The 18499-nt window shown below is 45.6% G+C and overlaps 1 protein-coding gene across 1 annotated transcript in view; it reads right to left on the bottom strand.

Annotated features, from left to right (window-relative positions):
• Positions 1-14168, bottom strand: part of RPS6KA6 (ribosomal protein S6 kinase A6) — a 57703-nt gene extending 43535 nt beyond the window's left edge. The window contains exon 1 of the mRNA XM_053274276.1: positions 13483-14168. Coding sequence (XP_053130251.1) covers positions 13483-13635 — 153 coding nt within the window. The 5' untranslated portion in view covers positions 13636-14168. The remainder of the gene's footprint in view (positions 1-13482) is intronic.
• Positions 14169-18499: the final 4331 nt, after the last annotated feature.

Raw genomic sequence — 18499 nt, 5'->3', positions numbered from 1 at the left:
TTGGTATAAGGCAGCTTCCTATGTTCCTCTCTTGCAGGCCCTGCCACTGAATTTTGTAGTCAAGCTCTAGAAAATGTCACAAAGGGTCAAATAATGCATATTTAAACAGCAAGATGCGTTTCTCTATGACAAAGAAAAACTGTTCTGCCCAGTAGCCACCAGCCCTTCCCCTGTGGAAAACTCTGGGTATTCTTCTTCTTCAAACTCCTGATCTTACCTAGCACCCTTACATGTGTATAGGCAGAATGAAGAGAGGCATCTGTAATTTCATAATTGCTCTTTTAAGCAGATGTAAATTCAAAAAAGGCATATTGACTGAATGATTAGTGGTTTTAGATCAGAGAGATGCTTAAACTTCTTTTTTTTTTGCGCACTCTGTGCAGACCACTTGAAAATTCCTTGGCACCTTGGTGAACCACTTAATAAATTGTTTTTGTTCTACAAATCTAAAAACACAGTGTGCACACAAAAACCAAGTGCAGGGCAAGCAACAGATATTCTCAACAGTTCCACAACCTTTCTGGACACCACCTGGATGGAGCTCATAGCCTACTGGTGGTCCATGAGCCAGAGACCACCTGTTTTAGACAATTATCCTGAGAGGATCTGTTTAGCTACAAATAGATTGGTTGTTATAAGAAATAAATCCTATTTTTCTACTTGTTTTGATTAAACAGTTGATCATTAAAAACAAGGATAAGAACTTGCCTCAACATGCAAAACATTTTAATTATAACTAGAAAAACCTGGTAAAGAAGGTAAAGATAATTATTCATTTTGCTATATTAATTACCATACAGATCAGTAACTACTCATTAGCACAACCTCTCCACCCTCCTATACGGCCTGTGTAACAACACATATAGCTACCCAACAAAAGATCTTGGGAAACGAGTATTCTGCGAATAGATTTATGTCGCTTAAATACTGGTCAGAGTAGATGGCCACCCTCACCAAACTAGAAGCAGAACTGTTCATTTAATAGAACCATTTCTACAAACATCTGTGCAATTTGCCAAGAAGTAATTCTTACATGAATGAAAGTGGATTTAGATTATACAGGAGAATCAACAGCAACAACCTATACAGAGAGATGTCATGGCTTATGTTAAATAAACCTTTTCCACAGAAAATTGTGGTGTTTTACCAATAATGAACACATTTACTTGAAAAAATTGCTTCCATTGGAAAGCGCACACAGAACTGGGACTTTCCCCCAATTAGCTCATTTTGGACTCAGGCCCAATATCAGCAGTTGTGGTTCAGTGGCAGAGCAGCTGCTTCGCATGCAGAAGGTCCCAGGTTCAATCTCTGGGATTCTCCGGGTTTTCCCAGGGCTGGGAAAGACTCCTGCCTGAAACCTTGGAGCCACTGCCAGTCAGTGCAGACAATACTGAGCTAGATGGACCAAGGGTCTGACTCAGTAAGGCAGCTTCCTATGTTCCTGCCATCATGGTCAGGTACCTGCTGAGGAGGCCCCAGCTGACTGGAGATGACAAGGAGGGGAAGAGTCATAGTCTGCTGCCACTCCCTAGGAAGGCTACATCTGCTTAGGGCAGGGCTGCGCAACTTCAGCCCTCCTTTGGCCCTGTGGGACTACAGCTCCCATCATCCCCAACTACTAGCCACTGTGGCTGGGAATGATGGGAGTTGTAGTCCAACATCTGGAGAGCAAGAGTTGTGAACCTCTGGGTTAGAGAGATTAAAGGCCAAAACACATGGCCTCACCACATGTTTACTGAGGCAACACGACTTTACTGAAGCCAGTTGCAAAGGGGTGCTTAACCCTCTCCCTTGAACCCTCTGGTTCTTCCCAGCAAATACCTTCCAGCTCCGGCATTACAAGGAAAAGACATTCTTGGGAACCAACATTTGGTGTGGCCTTCAATTTTAACAGCTCTGCTCAACTAAGATGCACTATGCTTTGTCTACTACAACCACTACTGATGGTTTGGAATGCCTCCAATAAAAGTCAAGGGAAGTTAGTTCCTTTAAAAAAAAAAAAAGGCACTGCATCTGACTTTTATAAGAATGTTGGCTGTTGCAGTTGCCTTAGTATGACAATATCAAAAACTGGTTAAAACTATTAATCAGCGGAGACAAGGCAGAGTTCTCTTGTAAAGCAAGTCCACCTTATTTCAATATAGCCTTGAAACAGTACTCAAACACAATGAAGAGCAGATGAAGTGGTTGCTATCAATAAAATGGCAAGTCTGAAAAGCTAACTGCACCTCTCACATAAGGCAATTCAGCGTTTCCTAGAATCAAGTAACTTCCTGCAGCTGCCAGTCTACCTTGTCCTGCAAGTAAGGTAAAGTGTGCCGTCAAGTCAATTTTGACTCCTGGTGCACACAAAGCCCTGTGGTTGTCTTTGGTAGAATACAGGCAGGGTTTACCACTGATTCCTCCTGCACAGTATGAGATGATGCCTTTCAGCATCTTCCTATGTCGCTGCTGCCTGATTTAGTACCGGTGGAGATTCAATCCGGCAACCTTCTGCTTGCTAGTCAAGCATTTCCCCACTGCGCCACTTAAGATGAAGCAGCTTATCAAGAAAAATAATCTACCTTTAAAAAAAAAATCTATTCTATAGACATGGAATTTGCTCTGGCAGAACAAGCGAACCTCGATGATTAGTTTTGGAATTGTAGCCTCCTGGCATCTACAAATCCACTTGCCAGCTAGCCAGTAGCACATGCTCCCAGGCAGGTAGGACACCCAGCACCACACAGATCTCCTCCCCAGAGGTCTCATTTCCAGTGCCACATTTGAGAAGGTTAGAAAGAACAGGAATCCCTTCTGAGCAGTAGAAGAAGGTCCCTCCTGTTTCTTACCATCTACTGGTGCAAAGGACAGAATCACTTCTCTCCTGTGTGCCAGAAAAGGGTCCAAGGGGAAAGAGGGGATTGGTGGTGACCACAAGTAACAGCCAACTAGTGACCTAAGCCTAAATTTGTGGGTCCCTGGTAACCTTGGTAATACACATGCTACCAAACTGAACAGTTAAGGCAAATCCTTCTCAATGGGATGATTAACAAGGGGCTAGTAGAAATCAATAAGGAAGGCAGACAGCTCAGAAACATTAAGTGAAAAATATTTTCTCTCAGTAAAAATTAGCAGTGCAGATCTCCCAAAGAGTAATGCTCTGCATGCCAGAACTAGATAATTACACAAATCAAGGTAATCCAGAGCCTCTGGAGTCAGGCAGTATATACATAAAATAAATAAATGTGGCCAACATTTTAAAACTTGTTCTAGACAAAGAGATGTGAAAGTCCAGCTAATGCTAAAATTTATGTGAAATTAGAGACTACAATTTGCAATATTTTAAACGCACATTGCAACAACTATAAAATCCCATGGCAAACAAAGAGAATGCCACATGGAGAAATGCATTGTTTTTACAGAATACATCATATTTGAAAAGCATACAGAATTTACTAGCCCACAACAATTTCTCATTAGCTTCACTGCCCACACACATATCTAGGTTAGTCATTTTAGAGGGTGGATTGATTTAAATCAAAATTTCCTGTTTGAAGTTCGTTTGTTTCCTGAAGAAGCAGACAAATTAAATAATTTAAATTTATTGATTTGCAGCTTGATAGACCCTTTATAGAGCCCAGGGTCACAATCCAAAACCTTTGGCCATGCAGTCCACATGCCTTTTGTACTACAAATGTTTGTTTAGAGACAAGAGACAGATACATCTAGATTACCTAGACCCTTTCCAATCTGGTTTTCGCCCTGGGCTTGGGACTGAAACTGCCTTGACCGCCCTGGTGGATTACCTATGACGGGAACTAGATAGGGGGAGTGTGTGTCCTTGTTGGTTCTGCTGGACCTCCCAGGAGCATTTGATGCCCATGGTATCCTTCTGGGCCGCCTCTCAGGTATAGGGATCAGGGATGCTGCATTAGAGTAGTTCTGGTCCTTTCTTGCAGGGCAGGGGGAGGTTCCAGAAGGTGTTGCTTGACTCCTTGGCCTTTGGCCTATGGGGTCCTGCAAGGCTCAGGGTTGTCCCCCATGCTGTTTACATGAAAGTGCTGCAAGAGGTCATCAGGGGGTTTGGACTGAAGTGTCATTAATATGCAGAGGACACTCAGCTCTAGCTTTTCCTGACATCAGATCCTAGTGAAGAAGTGGATGTACTGCATCTGGGGCTGGAAGTGGTGATGGGCTGGATGTTCGCTAGCAAACTGAGCTTAAGTCCAGACAAGACAGAGGTGCTACTGGTCAGCAGAAAAGCCAATCAGGGTAAGATGTTTCAACCAGCTCTGGATGGGGTTGCACTCCCTTTGAAAGAGCAAATGTGTTTGAGGGTGTTGCTGGACCCGGCTCTGCTTTTAGATGCTCAGGAGAGGTGGTGGCCAGGAGTGCCTTTGCACAGCTTTAGCTAGTACTCCAGCTATGTCCCTTTCTCAAGAATGCAGATCTGGACAGGGTTATCCATGCCTTAGTCACGTCATGGCTGGATTACTGCAATGTGCTTTACATGGGGATGCCCTTGAAGAATATTCAGAAGGTTCAGTTGGTGCAAAATGCAGCTGCCAGGGTTCTCTCTGGAACTGTTCACTTGGACCAAATGACACCTATTTTGAAAGAGCTGCACTGGCTGCCAACTTGTTTCCAGATCCAATTCAAAGTGCTAGTTGGTTTGGGTCCTGGATACGTGAAAGACCGCCTGCTTCCAAAGGTTTCTGCCCACCCAACAAGATCGTCAGGGGGCCTTTGCTCCATGCACCAACATTGAGAGAGGCTGAATTATCATGCATGTGGGACAGGGCCTTCTCTGTTGGTGTCCCCAAGCTCTGGTATGCTCTCCCAGTGAATGAATATTTTTTGACATCTCTGGCTGCTTTTTTGTTTTAAAACCAACAACTAAAGACCTTTTTATTTGTTCAGGCTTTTACCCCCGAGGGGCCGCCAGGTCTCTCAGCAATCCTGTTGTCTTTTTTATGGTGGTTTTTTTTTTTGGTGTGTTTTACGGTTTTTACTGTAACTTATTTTAAGGTTTTAAATGTGATTTATTTTATTTTAACTTTTGTAAACTGCCTTGGGATGCTTTGTGAAAGGTGGTATAAAAATTGAAATGAAATAAATACACACATAGATCTATCCTCCTGGAATAATGTATTGATTCATTTTGGTAGCAATCCAGCATTACTATTAAGTTCTTCACTTTTGATCTGCAATGCCACGGAGAACTCTCCTCACCTGTTCGCCAGGCCACTTGCCAGCCACCAGCAGAATTTCCTTTAATTCAACATACCAAAGAAAATTCCTCTGGTGGACAAGCAGCAGAGCGGTCAACAGGAAGGTCTGGGGGCAACAGTTTTCAGGACTTTGTATTTGAGCCAATGTGGTATTATGGTTAGAGTTAGGGCCAGGGAGACCCAAGCTCAAATCCCCACTGAGCAATGAAACACTGGGTGACTCTGGGACAGTTACTTCTCTCTCAGCCTAACCTACCTCACAGGGTTATTGTGTGGATATACAAAAGCACATACACTGCTCTGGGCTCCTCAGAAGAGGAGTGGGATATAAACAAACAAACAGTAAGTTTTTAGATTGTGATATCTGGTTCCTTTGCAAATGATTTACAAAAGAACTTTTGTCAAGTTCATCGACAATGTTATCAAGTTTGATGTCTACTTACAAATCTGTATTACTCCAACTTACAGGAGTGAAGAAATGTTGGCTCAGTTTATCAGACAGACCAAATATTTTACTCATCAAGCTATACTACCCCTCAGGAGGTAAATATTTTACTCGACAAGCTCTCAGGCTTTAAAAGGGACTTAGACAAATTCATGGAGGACAGATCTATCAATGACTACTAGTCTGGTGGTTATAGGCCACTTCCAGCCTCAGAGGCAAGATGCCACTAAATACCATTTGCAGGGGAGTAAAGGCAGGAGCGGGGGCATGCCCTCAACTCTTGCCTGTGTGCTTCTTGAAGGCATCTGGTGGGCCACTGTCATGTGTGAAACAGGATGCTGGACTAGATGGACCTTGAGCCTGATCCAGCAGGGCTGTTCTTATGATGGTACAGTGTTCATCAGGACTTTTTTCACTCATCAGGCATCATTTTTCACTTGTCACAGACTCGAAGACTAGTGGATTTCTGCAGCCCTGCCAGTTTAAATTGATGGTTTTTCAAGTGCATCTCTCCAAAGAGCTGTTGATGGGGAAGACAGGGTTCCTTTTCTATGGTTCCTTGTGACTGCATTCAGATAAAACAGCAAAATATGCTTAGCTGTTGTGTGCACAAACTGGGCTCAAATTCTCCCTCCTGCCCATTCCCCATTTGTGAAGGGAAAAGATCAGTTTTCCATGTGGCAAACCATGGTTTGCCATTATGCCTGAAGGTAGCCCCCAGCCATGTATAACTGGAAGTTGCTGAGTACTGGCACCATAAACCAGTGAGGTAAAGAATCGCCTATTTGCTAAAGCCTTTTCCTCCAGCAGCATTTTGCAAGTTAAACCCTGCCATGGATTCATTTAAGAGAAGGAAATACTGCCTGGAAGGAGAGAAAAAAACCACCTTTCACCAAGTTAGCCATATGCGCCAGCTGTATACCTTCCTGGAGGAAGACTTCACCAGAGTTCCCCATGCTTTGGTCACATACTGATTACGCTACTGTAACATTTATGTGGAGTTGCCTTTGAAAAGTGCCCTCAAACTATAATTAGTCCAGAATACAGCAATAAGAAAGGGATTTACCACAATGAACAATCAGGACTAGTGTTGATAAATGTCACACTGGTTTCCATTGTGACTCTGGGCTCAATTCAAAGTGCTAGTATTAACCAATAAAGCAATTGTGATTGCCAATTTATAGCAGTGACCTGAATGCATGTATTAACTATCTCAGACCAAACATCACTTTTCAGATTTATTTATTTATTACATTTATAAACCGCCCCATCCAGAGGCTCCCAAAATGTAATGCTTTTCAGAATCAATCCACACATTGTTGCAAGCCATAAGAGTAATCAACTCTTATGCAAGTGCCACCAACTGCAAACAATAATGAAAATACTGATCATACCTGCCCAGTGTGCTTACCAGAGATGTGGGGTGGAATGTTTTCCACAAAACATGTTCCCAACTGCAAGGTTTTCCCCATACTTAATTTTTTCCATGGAAAAAAATATTTCTAAAATTTCTACTCCGCTACATGAAAACTTTTGAGATACAGTGAGGGGAAATTAATATGGCGCAAGTGTTTGGTTTTTTAACCTGTATAAATAGGTCAAACGACAAGGCAAATCAGATCACAATCTATTTAAGGCACCGGAAAAATAAGACTTTTTGAGGGAGGGGAAGATGCAAATGAGGTGATGCAAGGAGAAGTTTACCAATTCAAAATTTTCTAGAATATCCAAACCTCTGTCACTACTTGAAATCAAAAAGTAAATAAATAAGATGTTCTTTTCATTTAAGAACATTTCCTCAAACTGGATATATGTAATCATCCAAGTTGCAAAGAAGCTAGATAAACTCTAGAACTACAGCACATAAGTAAACCTCCAAAAATGTAGTCTTTAAGACTGGCAATACACGATAATAAAGTCAAATACACAATAGGAAGTTTGAATTCCTCACAGTACACTTGTGCATACACGGTATTCTTTGGGAAGCACAAATTTCACTGATAAAGTTTGCCAAAATTGTAGTCTATATTTAGTGAGTGGACACCCTAAGTAAATGAAAACAAGTTTCACAAAATAAATCTAGGCAAGGAAGACAACTGTAAGGAGGAACCTGAATTATTGATTTCAACCACATAATGAATGTAGGAACTGAGTTGATAATCTGAGGGTGCACTCCTCTTTCTCACCAGTTCAACAATGAGAACACACAAAAGAAGCATTGATCTGACCAAAGCAACAGAAACAGCAAGGTTCAATTCATATTCATGGCAATATTTGCTGTCTCCAAATCCAACAGCATTGTCCTAAATAAACATCCCTTTTATTATGGCTGAATAATTCTATTTCAGACCATTGTGTGATTCTGGCATTTGATTTTCTTCCTTCTTTGAAGTTCACAATTTCCCATGTACAAATGTACTTTTCAAAACAATAAAAGAAAATAGTGTTAATGTGTCAGCTTAATAATCTATAAAACAAAAATATGCCAGTGAATCCAACCCACACTTGCACAAATTGGTTGCTAAAACACCAGTTTAAAAGATACCATTCAACATATATTCAAAATATCAAGAAGCAGACAGTTTTTGTAACCTTACCCACATATCAAAAGGGTAACTACTTGCAAAACGCTTACTGATCTGACAGCATATGATTGGCACTGAAGGTAGAGGAATTCCAATCTATGCAAAGTTAACCAATAATTGTCTTCAATACTTTCTTATTTTTCCCATATGTGCAAGTAAATATTTCATTGCTATTTCTATGTTATTATTATTAATGATGATGATGATGATGATAATTCAATTTGTATAACACCCTTCCAAAAATGGCTCAGGGCAGTTTACACAGAGAAACAGTAAATAAATAAGATGGATCCCTGTCCCGAAAGCGCTCACAATCTAAAAGAAATGTAAGATAGACACCAGCAACAGTCACTGGAGATACTGTGCTGGGGGTGGGGGGAATAAGGCCACTTAAATCCCCCTGCTAAATAAAGAGAATCACCACGTTAAAAGGTGCCGCTTTGCCAAGTTAGCAGGGTAAACATATAACCAGGAACTGAATATACCCCATTACAGAGATAATTTTAAAACAATTTTTGAATTTTAAACTATTCTCAGCCTGTTTATACTAGACAAAAGCCTGGACAGCAACAATTCAATATATCATAACAGCAGCTAAGAAGAGATAAGATACAACAGAATTCACATATAAATATTTAAGTTTTAAGCAACTGCTGATGTTTCGAAAAACACTTTTTAACATTTTGGTGTGAAGTGTCAGGATTCGTACACAGGAGTCCACACTTTAGTGTAAGATGATCCAGTAATGCCTGCAGTAGGCTTGCAAGTGATGTCCTAAACAGCTAGTGCCTTTCTAGCAGCAAGAAAGGCAGGAAGGAAACTGAAAGTGAAGCGAGGTACAAATAAAAAGACATCGAGGAAAGAGACTCTGTGTAAGCTTTAACATGCTAGAAGACTCCTGGTAAGAAGAACGGTTTAAAACTCATGGTTCTTCAAGTGGAAGACAGACCTCATAGGAACATAAGAAGTTGCTGTATATCAAGTCAGACTATTTATCCATCTAGCTCATTATTGTCTACACCAGGGGTTCCCAACCTGTGATAGTTCAGATATTGCTGAACTAATATCAGGAGTACCACAGGTTGGGAATCCCTGGTCTACACTGACTGGAAGTGGTTCTCCAAGGTTTCACACAGGAGTATTTCCCAGCCCTACTTGGAGATGCTGCCAGTGATTGAGCCTAGGACGTCTCTGCATGCAAAATAGATTCTCTACTACTGAGCCACACAGCCCCAGCCCCCTTACATTTTACAGCAGAGGGTACTCACATGGAGTCACCCCTTCAAATGCAAACCAAGGAGGACCCTGGTTAGCAAATGGGGCAATTCATCACAGAATAGTGTGAAGGGGAGGGCAGCACAACTATAACCACCCAGAGATCCCCCCAGCCAGACTTTGTTACCCGCTGCTTATTCTGATTGTTAGCTCCAAGAGGGCAGTAACTATTACCAGAAGTGTGAAATACCTATTAGGAAAGCTAACCCTGTAATATATAAACAAAAAAAACCCCAACCTAACACCACCTTTCACAGAAGAAAAAGGCTAGAATTAAGAGCTTTTGCTAATGCTTCTGTGTTATATTTTAAACAATTTTCAGCACAAACACCAATTTCCAGCACACTAGAGGGAACACATTGTTGTCATAAAGATAACCAATAACCAATAATGTAATTTTATTATAGTATTTCCCTAAATTACTATGGCATATACACCATGATTAAGTATTCAATCACTGAAATATTTCAAAGTGCATACAGCTATAATGGCAAAATGCTAAGTAATTACTGTGCTTAGGAACAACACTCTATGAACACATAAACAGAGAAAGGATAAAATATGCCTGCTGCAATCCTGCACACAGGCTGCTTAAATGCTACTAACTTCAGAGGTACACATGCTAACCTGGGAGTCAAATCCCATCAACTGATGTAGGACTTACTTCCAAGTACACATGGATAAGATCAGGTTGTATTTAATACTGTACTTTGTATGCAATAGAGGACTAAAGTTTCAACTTATTTCCTCACATCTGCAGCATAAAAGGAACAACTTTCCCCTAACTGCAAGGAGTCCCTCTAATAGAAGTGGGCCATTCAAAACTATTATATTAAGACAAAAAACTTGTAATACAACCAGAGGCAAGTCTGACCAGTTTTCTGAAAATGTATTTAGATAAGATCTTTCATTAGCATAGCATGTAAATTAATGTTTAAGGCACATATGCAATACTTCAGTTCAGCTCTCATTTGGCAATTCCAGAAACCTGGGGTCTAGCACAAAGTCTAACCTCATTTGTATTATTATAGCATAAATTCTTGAATATCATGTAGCACTCTGTAGTAAAATATGATTATTTGCACAGTGTGATTTTTGAACTCATACTATGAACTCAATTTCCAGTAATAATCATTTTAGGATTAGGGGGGTGCCAAGAGAAATGACAAATATTTAAAGAAATTGTTGCTGAGGTTGTCAATTTATTTTTGCTGTGAAACTGCCAAATATCTTTTTTAAAACTGCCCTGACTATTGGAACTGTCACTAATTTGATGCATCCAGCACATTTGTTTAGTGAAACCTCTAGCAGTGTCTGGGGCAGTGAAAAGAGTCCGTAGCCAGATTGCTAGAATTAAGCCACCGAAAACAAAACAGAAGTCATTCTAACAAAAGAGAGAGCAAGCTATAAGTGAACACAGAAAATCCTGACAATGTTGTATTTTCTAGCATCTTGGCAATGGTAGCACACATACAAGACTTGAGCACACCAGAGTCACACAGTCTATCAGGCTCTATTCAACTGAACACCACCTTGCTAAGTTGTAACCTTGTACAAATTGTTTTCCATAATAAATGAGCCCTTGAGAAGGCAAGAAGCTTGCTAGCTTCTCCTTGGCCTAGAAACAGTAACCATATAGGCTCACAGATCCTCCAAGGACAAGCAAGACCCAAAGTGCAGATAAGATGCAGAACAACTGAAAAGGATCTGAAAGCACAGCTAGAGCTGGCCTTGACCAAAAAAATGTTTTGTATCTGGAAGTCAGACCAAAAATTAAAGAGCCAGACAATGGAGACTTGAGAAAATTATCTGACTTAGTGACCAACACTGTGGAATAGTTTATTTCCTTTTCTTGGAACAGAAACAGGGCTGCATGGGACAAATAAAGATTTTTTTAAATAATTCTAGCTCTGAATATCCTGGTCTAGGTGCCATGGCTCCTTTGCGCCCAAGACTTATCAGATTTGAACCAGATTTTCTTCCATTTTCTTAATGGAAATCTGGACAGTGCTTAAGAGGGAAGACCACCTAGCGATGACTCTCTCATACACACCACCTTGCCCCATGTAAACCAATTGGAGTTCTACTGAAGAAAGGAAGAACATAAATATATAAGTATTATTTGAGGTGGCTTGGTAGGAACAAATCAGGACCACCTAGGCAGGCTCAGGACAGCTTCTACAAAAGCTCTACAAAAGATCATCAATGGACTCTTATTTTTATTTTCAGGTTTACAAACCAGTTCTCAAGTCAGCCGCCAAATCAAGAAGCTGATAAGCTCTACCACAGCTCATTGTTTTAAAACAATGTCAACAGCGCTTTGGCAGCACTGATAAAAATATGGCTGAAATTTGTAGGACATGAGGGCTAGTCAAAAGAGGCATCTCAAGGGCAAGGCAGGATGGCACCTGCACTCCGGGGTCTGATGTTCAAATAAAGTTTGTGCAATTTGGGGGTGGGGGGGAAGAGGAGTGCCGGAATTCTGCTAGGAACTCAGAGCCATTCCAAGTTTGGGCACAATCTGCAGTAGTTTGATCCAGCAACCTAGTAGTTCATTTCAATAGGTGTGTATACACACACCCTGCAATAGTTTGTGCCTCTTTGTATTGGCAATGCAGACAGCGCTATATTGCTGGAGTAAACTGCTGCCAATTTTAGGATGTGTGTCACTGTGAAGGTCCCTGTATCAGCAGGGGTTATAGTGACACAGACAGGAAGAGCAGTGTCTCTTTTGGGTAAGAACTGTCTGTTCCAAAAAGGGAAAGGCCTCAATCCAAAGGTCAAGGATGTAAACAAGTTCAGTGCCCTGCTGCAGAGGTAAGGTAGTCATCAGGGTAGAGAGGATTGATTGATCAGTCCTTGGCATTGGGCAACTAGCTAGCAGGGAAACTAAGCTAAACTAAGCACAGGATAGTTATCCTGTGAGTGCAGGGTTAGGGTGGGGGCACCACCAGCTATGGTGCCTGGCAGGAGGAAGAGGCATATTTAGAACATGGGCCAAAGCTGTCAAGTTAAGGGGAGGAGACAGACAGAAACTGGGTGGGCTGATGCTACCAGAGAGATTCCTCCAAGGATGGTGGTGTCACGTCTGGGAAGGGCACTGAAAGTTTTGCCAGCTCAATGTGGGTGTGGGTGGGGGTGGGGGGAAGAAAAAGAAAGAAAGACCACTTCAAAAGCAAAGATGGTATTTCAGAAGTTTGGGGCACCACTGGATGCAGTCTGAGAAACTGGGAAACAGAGCTGGTGCCTTGTTTCTTTTAAGGCAGGAGCTCCCAACCTTTGGTCCCCAGATGTTGTTGCACTTTGAGTCCCACTGTCCTCAGCCACCACAGCCTCCAGGAATTGATAGGAATTGTAGTCCAACACCACCTGGGGACCTCAAGTTTGAGAATCCTAGTTTCAGAGCAAGGGGAATGGGGTCAGTTCCTGTGGGGGGGGGGCATGCAGGCCAGTCCTATCTAGGCTGGGGATGATGGGATGTGTAGTCCAGCAATATCTGTGCACCCAGTTTTAGGGCAAGGAGAATGGGGCATAAGGGGAATGAGGTCAGAGGAATGGGGGCATGGCAAAGGATAACAGGACCTGTAGTCCAACATCAGCAGGGAACCCATGGTTGAAAACTCCTGTTACAGGGCAAGGGGGATAAGGTCCGAGTTACCGGGAAGGGGTGCCAGGCCAGCCCCACCTAGGCGAGGAACAGGGTTTTTTTGGTGGGGGGGAGAAAGCAAAAGTTCGGGACTGGCATTGCGTGGTACGGGGGGACGCAGAGAAAAGGAGAAGAGGGTCGGAGAAGGGGGGCGCAGAGAAGAAACCTGAGTGGGGGCGGAGGCGAGAACAAGGTGCTAGAGGGAGAGGGCGGGGGGAGAGGGCGGGGGGCGTCGCTTCTCACCCCCCCCCCGAAGAGCAAGAGAGCCTCTCCCCTCCCAGCCCCTCCCCTCCGAGGAGCCAAGCCGGGACTCACCTCGCCACTGCTGCCTCCCCCTCCTCCCGAGGAGACCTCCATGCGGGCGGGAGGCGGCGGCTGAGGCGCGAGCCGGCGAGGCGGGCAGGAGGGCTCCGACTCAGGCTCAGGCTGAGGCTCCTCCGCGCCCTCCGGCGGCGCGAAGGGCACCATGTCGTCGCCGGCGCCGCCGCTGCTGTCGTCGTCGTGGTGCTGGTGGCGGCCGCCGCGGCGCTGCTGCTGCTGCTCTCGCCGAGGCTGCCTCTCCGCCTCCTCCTCCGCCGCCGCCGCCGCCTCCTCGCCCTCTCCTCCTCCTCGCCCAGGCGGCGCCGCGGCGGGCAGGAACGGGGCAGCCGCTCATGCTCTTCCCTCCCCTCGCTGCGAGGGGACGGGAAGGGTGGCGGCGAAGAGGGGGCTCCCTCCCAGGTAGGCACTGGTGGGGTGGGTGGGCAGGCTGGCCGGGCGGGCTCCTCGCTCCGCCTAGGACGCGGCTCTGCTCAGGGCTCCCGGCGGCGGCCCGGCTTCCATGCAAGCGCTTCAGCTGCTAACGCTGCCGGGCGGGCGAGCCAAGCGGGGGCGGCTCCTTGCTCTGCCGGCCTCCCTTCCTCCTCCTCCTCCTCCTAACATGGCGGGAGGGGACAGCAGAGGAGGAGGAGGGGGGGGCGGCCCCTAAGCAGGGGGAGGGGCAGTGACGTCAGGCCGGGCAGGAGAATCCCCTGCGGGAGGGGGAGCGGCAGGCGCCGCACGGGGGGAGGGGACAGGCGCCTCCGGGGGTGAGGGGCGGGGGCGTGACGTCGGCCCCTGCGTAGGCACCGGAGGGATGACGCCAGTGGGGGGGATGACGTCGGTGGCGGTGCACGCCTCCTTGCCCCCCCTTCTTTGTGACATCCCCCCCCCCCCGCGCCCTCTTCCCTGCAAAGAGAGAAGATGCTCGTTTGAAGCGGGAGCCAGCGCCGCAGTCGCGAGCAGCGTGCGGGGTTTGCGGGAGATGGTGGGGAGGACGCGAAGAAGGGCAGAGGCCCGGGGGCGCCCCTCAAAGGCTGATGCGCCCCAACTGGGTGAAGTTTTTTTAAGGGGTGCAACGTGCAAGACCTTGCTGCCGCTGACTCACGTGGCTACCCCTTTCTTTAATGGGTTTATTTCTATGGCATGTGTTTATACACACACACCCATATAAATTTCTAGGCAGTTTACAATTTTAATTGTCATAGGTTTCTAGGTTGTATGTAATCTATAAAATATATTGTAGAGTGTGTGACAGAGAGAGAGAGATGCAACAAACCTGTTATTTCAGGCTTTTTTCCTAGCATATAGGAAAGCACAAGCATTTAGGAAACTGTTTTATAGCAAGTCAGACCCTTGGTCCATCTGGCTCAGTATTGTCTACCCTGACTGGCAGCAGCTCTCCAATGTTTCAGGCAAGAGTCTTTCCCAGCCCTACCTGGAGATGCTGCCAGGGACTGAAGCTGGGAGCTTCTGCATGCAAAGCAGACACTCTAACCCCGACTTGTAGCTCATAATGTTTTCCTCCCAGCACTATCCGTATGACGACTGTTTCCAAGGTGAGTAGCCCATAAGGGACTAGCCACAAGCGAGATTGCATGTTCACCACACACCATGGACACCTGGAAGGAAACGCAGGAACTACAGCTCAGTGGAAGAGCATCTGCTTTCCATGCAGAAGGTCTCAGGTTCAATTCCTGGCAGCATCTCCAGCCAAGAAGTAGAACTGGGGGAAACTCTTGCCTGAAACCGAGGAGAACTGCTGCTAGTCAGTGTAGACGATACAGAGTTAAATGGACCAACCGTCTGATTTTGTATAAGGCACTCCTTCATTCCTATGCAGAACCATGATTTATTTTAGTTATTTATTTATTGGCCACAGTGGGATACTTCTGAGTAAATATGCCACGAAATGGGCTGTGTGATCTCCCAGCTTCTTTATACCTCATTCTCTTAGCCAGCCATCATCCATGCATAGGGATGTGGCAAGGCTATGCATGCCGGTGAGGGAGGCACCTGATTGGCCGGACTCATGGCAGCAAGGAGAAGCAGGTGAGGTGGCGACAGGCCCAGCCAAGTTGGGGAGGCAGCGGCAGCGGGGAGATTGCAGTGGGCCCGGCCACGGTGGCAGGGGGACGGCAATGGCGGGTCCAGCCACGACGGGGAGATGGCGGCGGGCCCAGCTGTGGCAGGGAGGTAGCAGCAGTGAGGAGGCAATAGCGGGCCCGGCCACTAGGGTGAGGAGGTGGCGGCAGAAGGCAAGGGGACGGGACGGCTAGTTAGGTAAAAATGCCCCTCCACCTCTATGTATGGGACTGAGAAGTAGGGATACTAATAGGTCAAAGGAAGCAACATCCAAATAATCTTGACTGCTTCTTTTTTCACATTGAGTTTGGTCCTTCAGCGCTTTTGTGTAGGGAGAGGGAGACAGTGGCAGATTAGTGGGCCTCAATAGGGCAGCAAGGTGCCCCCCCTGCTTTTGCCACTGGGGGAGCTCTTTGACCTGTGCAGAACACTAACTATATATCTATATATTTAATTCTTCTAAACATACCCCTCACTAATTCCATGTGTGGCAGCTCTTGCGAGAGCAGCTGCTTGGGAGATAACGACGGGGACGAGAGACAATGGCGGCAGCGGTGGTGGGCCAGCCTGGCCCGGCCACTGGTCGGCCAGAGAAGGTGGGGGTGGGCTGGCCTGGCTCTGGCCTAGCCAACGAGCCGATATGGCCCGGCTGCCCACCAGGGGGTGGGTGGGAGGAGCTGGCGGGCTGGTTTTCTGGCCATGCACACTAGGGGTGGGGGGAGAAGCAGTTGGCAGTGGGGGGAAGGAGTGGCTAGCCAGCCAGAAAGCCAGGCATGGTGGCGTGGTGGTGGTGGGGTACGGTGGCGGTGGATGGGCCAGCCGGAGGTGCAGATGCTCTGCGCCCAGCCCAGCTAGTTTATATTATTAATTTTATATCAAGGGAGAGTGCAATAAGGCGTGATCACGAGTCGAGGCCCTGTCCATGTACAGGTGTGCACATTGAGAGCCTGTTTTCTGACAGAGGTCAGCGGCAGGGCCAGAAGCTACAAGCCACATTCACTCTTCACATGGGATGGAAGAAGAGGACTCTTGCTTCCATCTTAGAATACAGAGCAAATGCAATGAGCACCGTGCTTTCACAGAGACTAGTGGACAGTACAGCACACCAATGGATTTTGGAAACTTCATTTTCAACATCAGTCTTCTATTATCACCAAAACCCTTGCTGCTGCTGCTGCTGCTGCTGCTGCTGCTGCTTCAGCATTCTGACAGTCAGAGGGGTACATATGGGAAGCTAGGGAGAAGAACTAGTCTGGGGAGGAGAGCTGGTCTTGTGGTAGCAAGCATAAATTGTCCCCTTTGCTAAGTAGGGTCCACCCTGGTTGCATATGAATGGGAGACTACATGTGTGAGCACTGGAAGATCTTCCCCTCAGGGGAAGAGCACCTGCATGCTTGCAGGCACAAGGTGCCAAATTCACTCCCTGGCGTCTCCAGGATAGGGCTGAGAGAGACTCCTGCCTGTAATCTTGGAGAGGCTGCTGCCAGTCTGTGTAGACAATACTGAGCTAGATAGACCAATAGTTTGACTTGATATAAGGCAGCATCCTATATACTTCATTATGGTTGAATTACACTCTAGTCAGCCTTCAGCCATTGTGAAGAACTGGTCTTGTGGTAGAAAGCATGAATGGTCCCGTTTGCTGAGCATGGTCCATCCTGGTTTGCATTTGAATGGGAGATTACACGTGTGAGCACTGTAAGATATTCCTCTTCGGTGATGGGGCCATTCTTGGAAGAGCATCTAGGTTCCAGGTTTCCTCCCAGGCAGCATCTCCAAGCTAGGGCTGAGAGAGAGTCCTGCCTGCAACCTTGGAGAAGCCACCGCCAGTCTGTGTAGTAGAAAATATTGAGCTAGATGGACCAATGGTCTGACTCTGCATGTGGCAGCTTCCTATTTTCCTAAGAAAAGCTTCAGAATTAACACAAAAATGCTGGGCACACCTGCAGTTTGTGCACACCTGAGAAAACAGATTGTGGAGCAGTTGGAGGTGATCCTTTAAAATCAACAACAAAAATGAAACAAGACATTTGGGTAGACTTGAGTACCTGTGAAAAACAACAGCTGACTACTGTACCAATATATTAGATGACTATTTGATCTGGTTAAGGTAACATTTTACTTTATATTTATGAGAAATGCAGTATTCTCCCCCTGCCCTGCATCTGCCATTACTGTAATAAAACAAACAAACTGGAGCCACCTACTACTAGTAGTAGTACTACTACTAGCAGCAGCAGCATAGATTTTATTTCCATTTATCCATAGAGCACAGCAAAACAAATAGAATACATCCAATAAAAGCAAGATACACAAAATATACCAGTAAAACAGCACATAGCCCACAACAGAAAGCTAAAAAAATGAGTAAGAATACAATGAAATCTAATAAAAACTACTACTACTACTAAATTTATGGACCACTAAATTTATGGACAAATTTATGGACCACGTGAAGCGCGCGCAATGCACTCCTGGGAGGTTTTGCAAGTAACGTCGGGGAAGGGGCAGCAGGGAGGTATCCTGCCGCCCCAATTACTCTACAGATTACAGCGGCAAGTGGGAAAGCGGCGGGAGGGGTAAGTAAACCCTCCCGCCGCTCTTAAAGCGACCCCCCACCCCCAATCCGAACCACCCAGGTCTGGACCGGTCCGGATGCCTTTTCAATGGCCTCCGGACCGGTCCGGTCCCATCCCTACATTTCAGTGGGCATTCCCTGTCATCCATCCTAGTGTCTAATGATATTTGATTTCTTGTAACAGAACCCCCCCCCCCCCAATTTTGCATCTAAGTGGGGTGTGTGGCCATTGGGATGGTCTTGGCTGTCAGGCTGAGTGTGACTATGGGGCTGTCATGGAGGACACTTGCACTTCTGAATTTGTTACTATATCACTGGATGTGCCAGAGGTGTGCATTCTGCAGATTTTACAAGCATTCCACCTTCTCTGGA

Source organism: Hemicordylus capensis, chromosome 11, assembly GCF_027244095.1.
Source record: "Hemicordylus capensis ecotype Gifberg chromosome 11, rHemCap1.1.pri, whole genome shotgun sequence".
Lineage (NCBI taxonomy): Eukaryota > Metazoa > Chordata > Lepidosauria > Squamata > Cordylidae > Hemicordylus > Hemicordylus capensis.
This window is presented reverse-complemented; position numbering and strand designations above follow the sequence as displayed.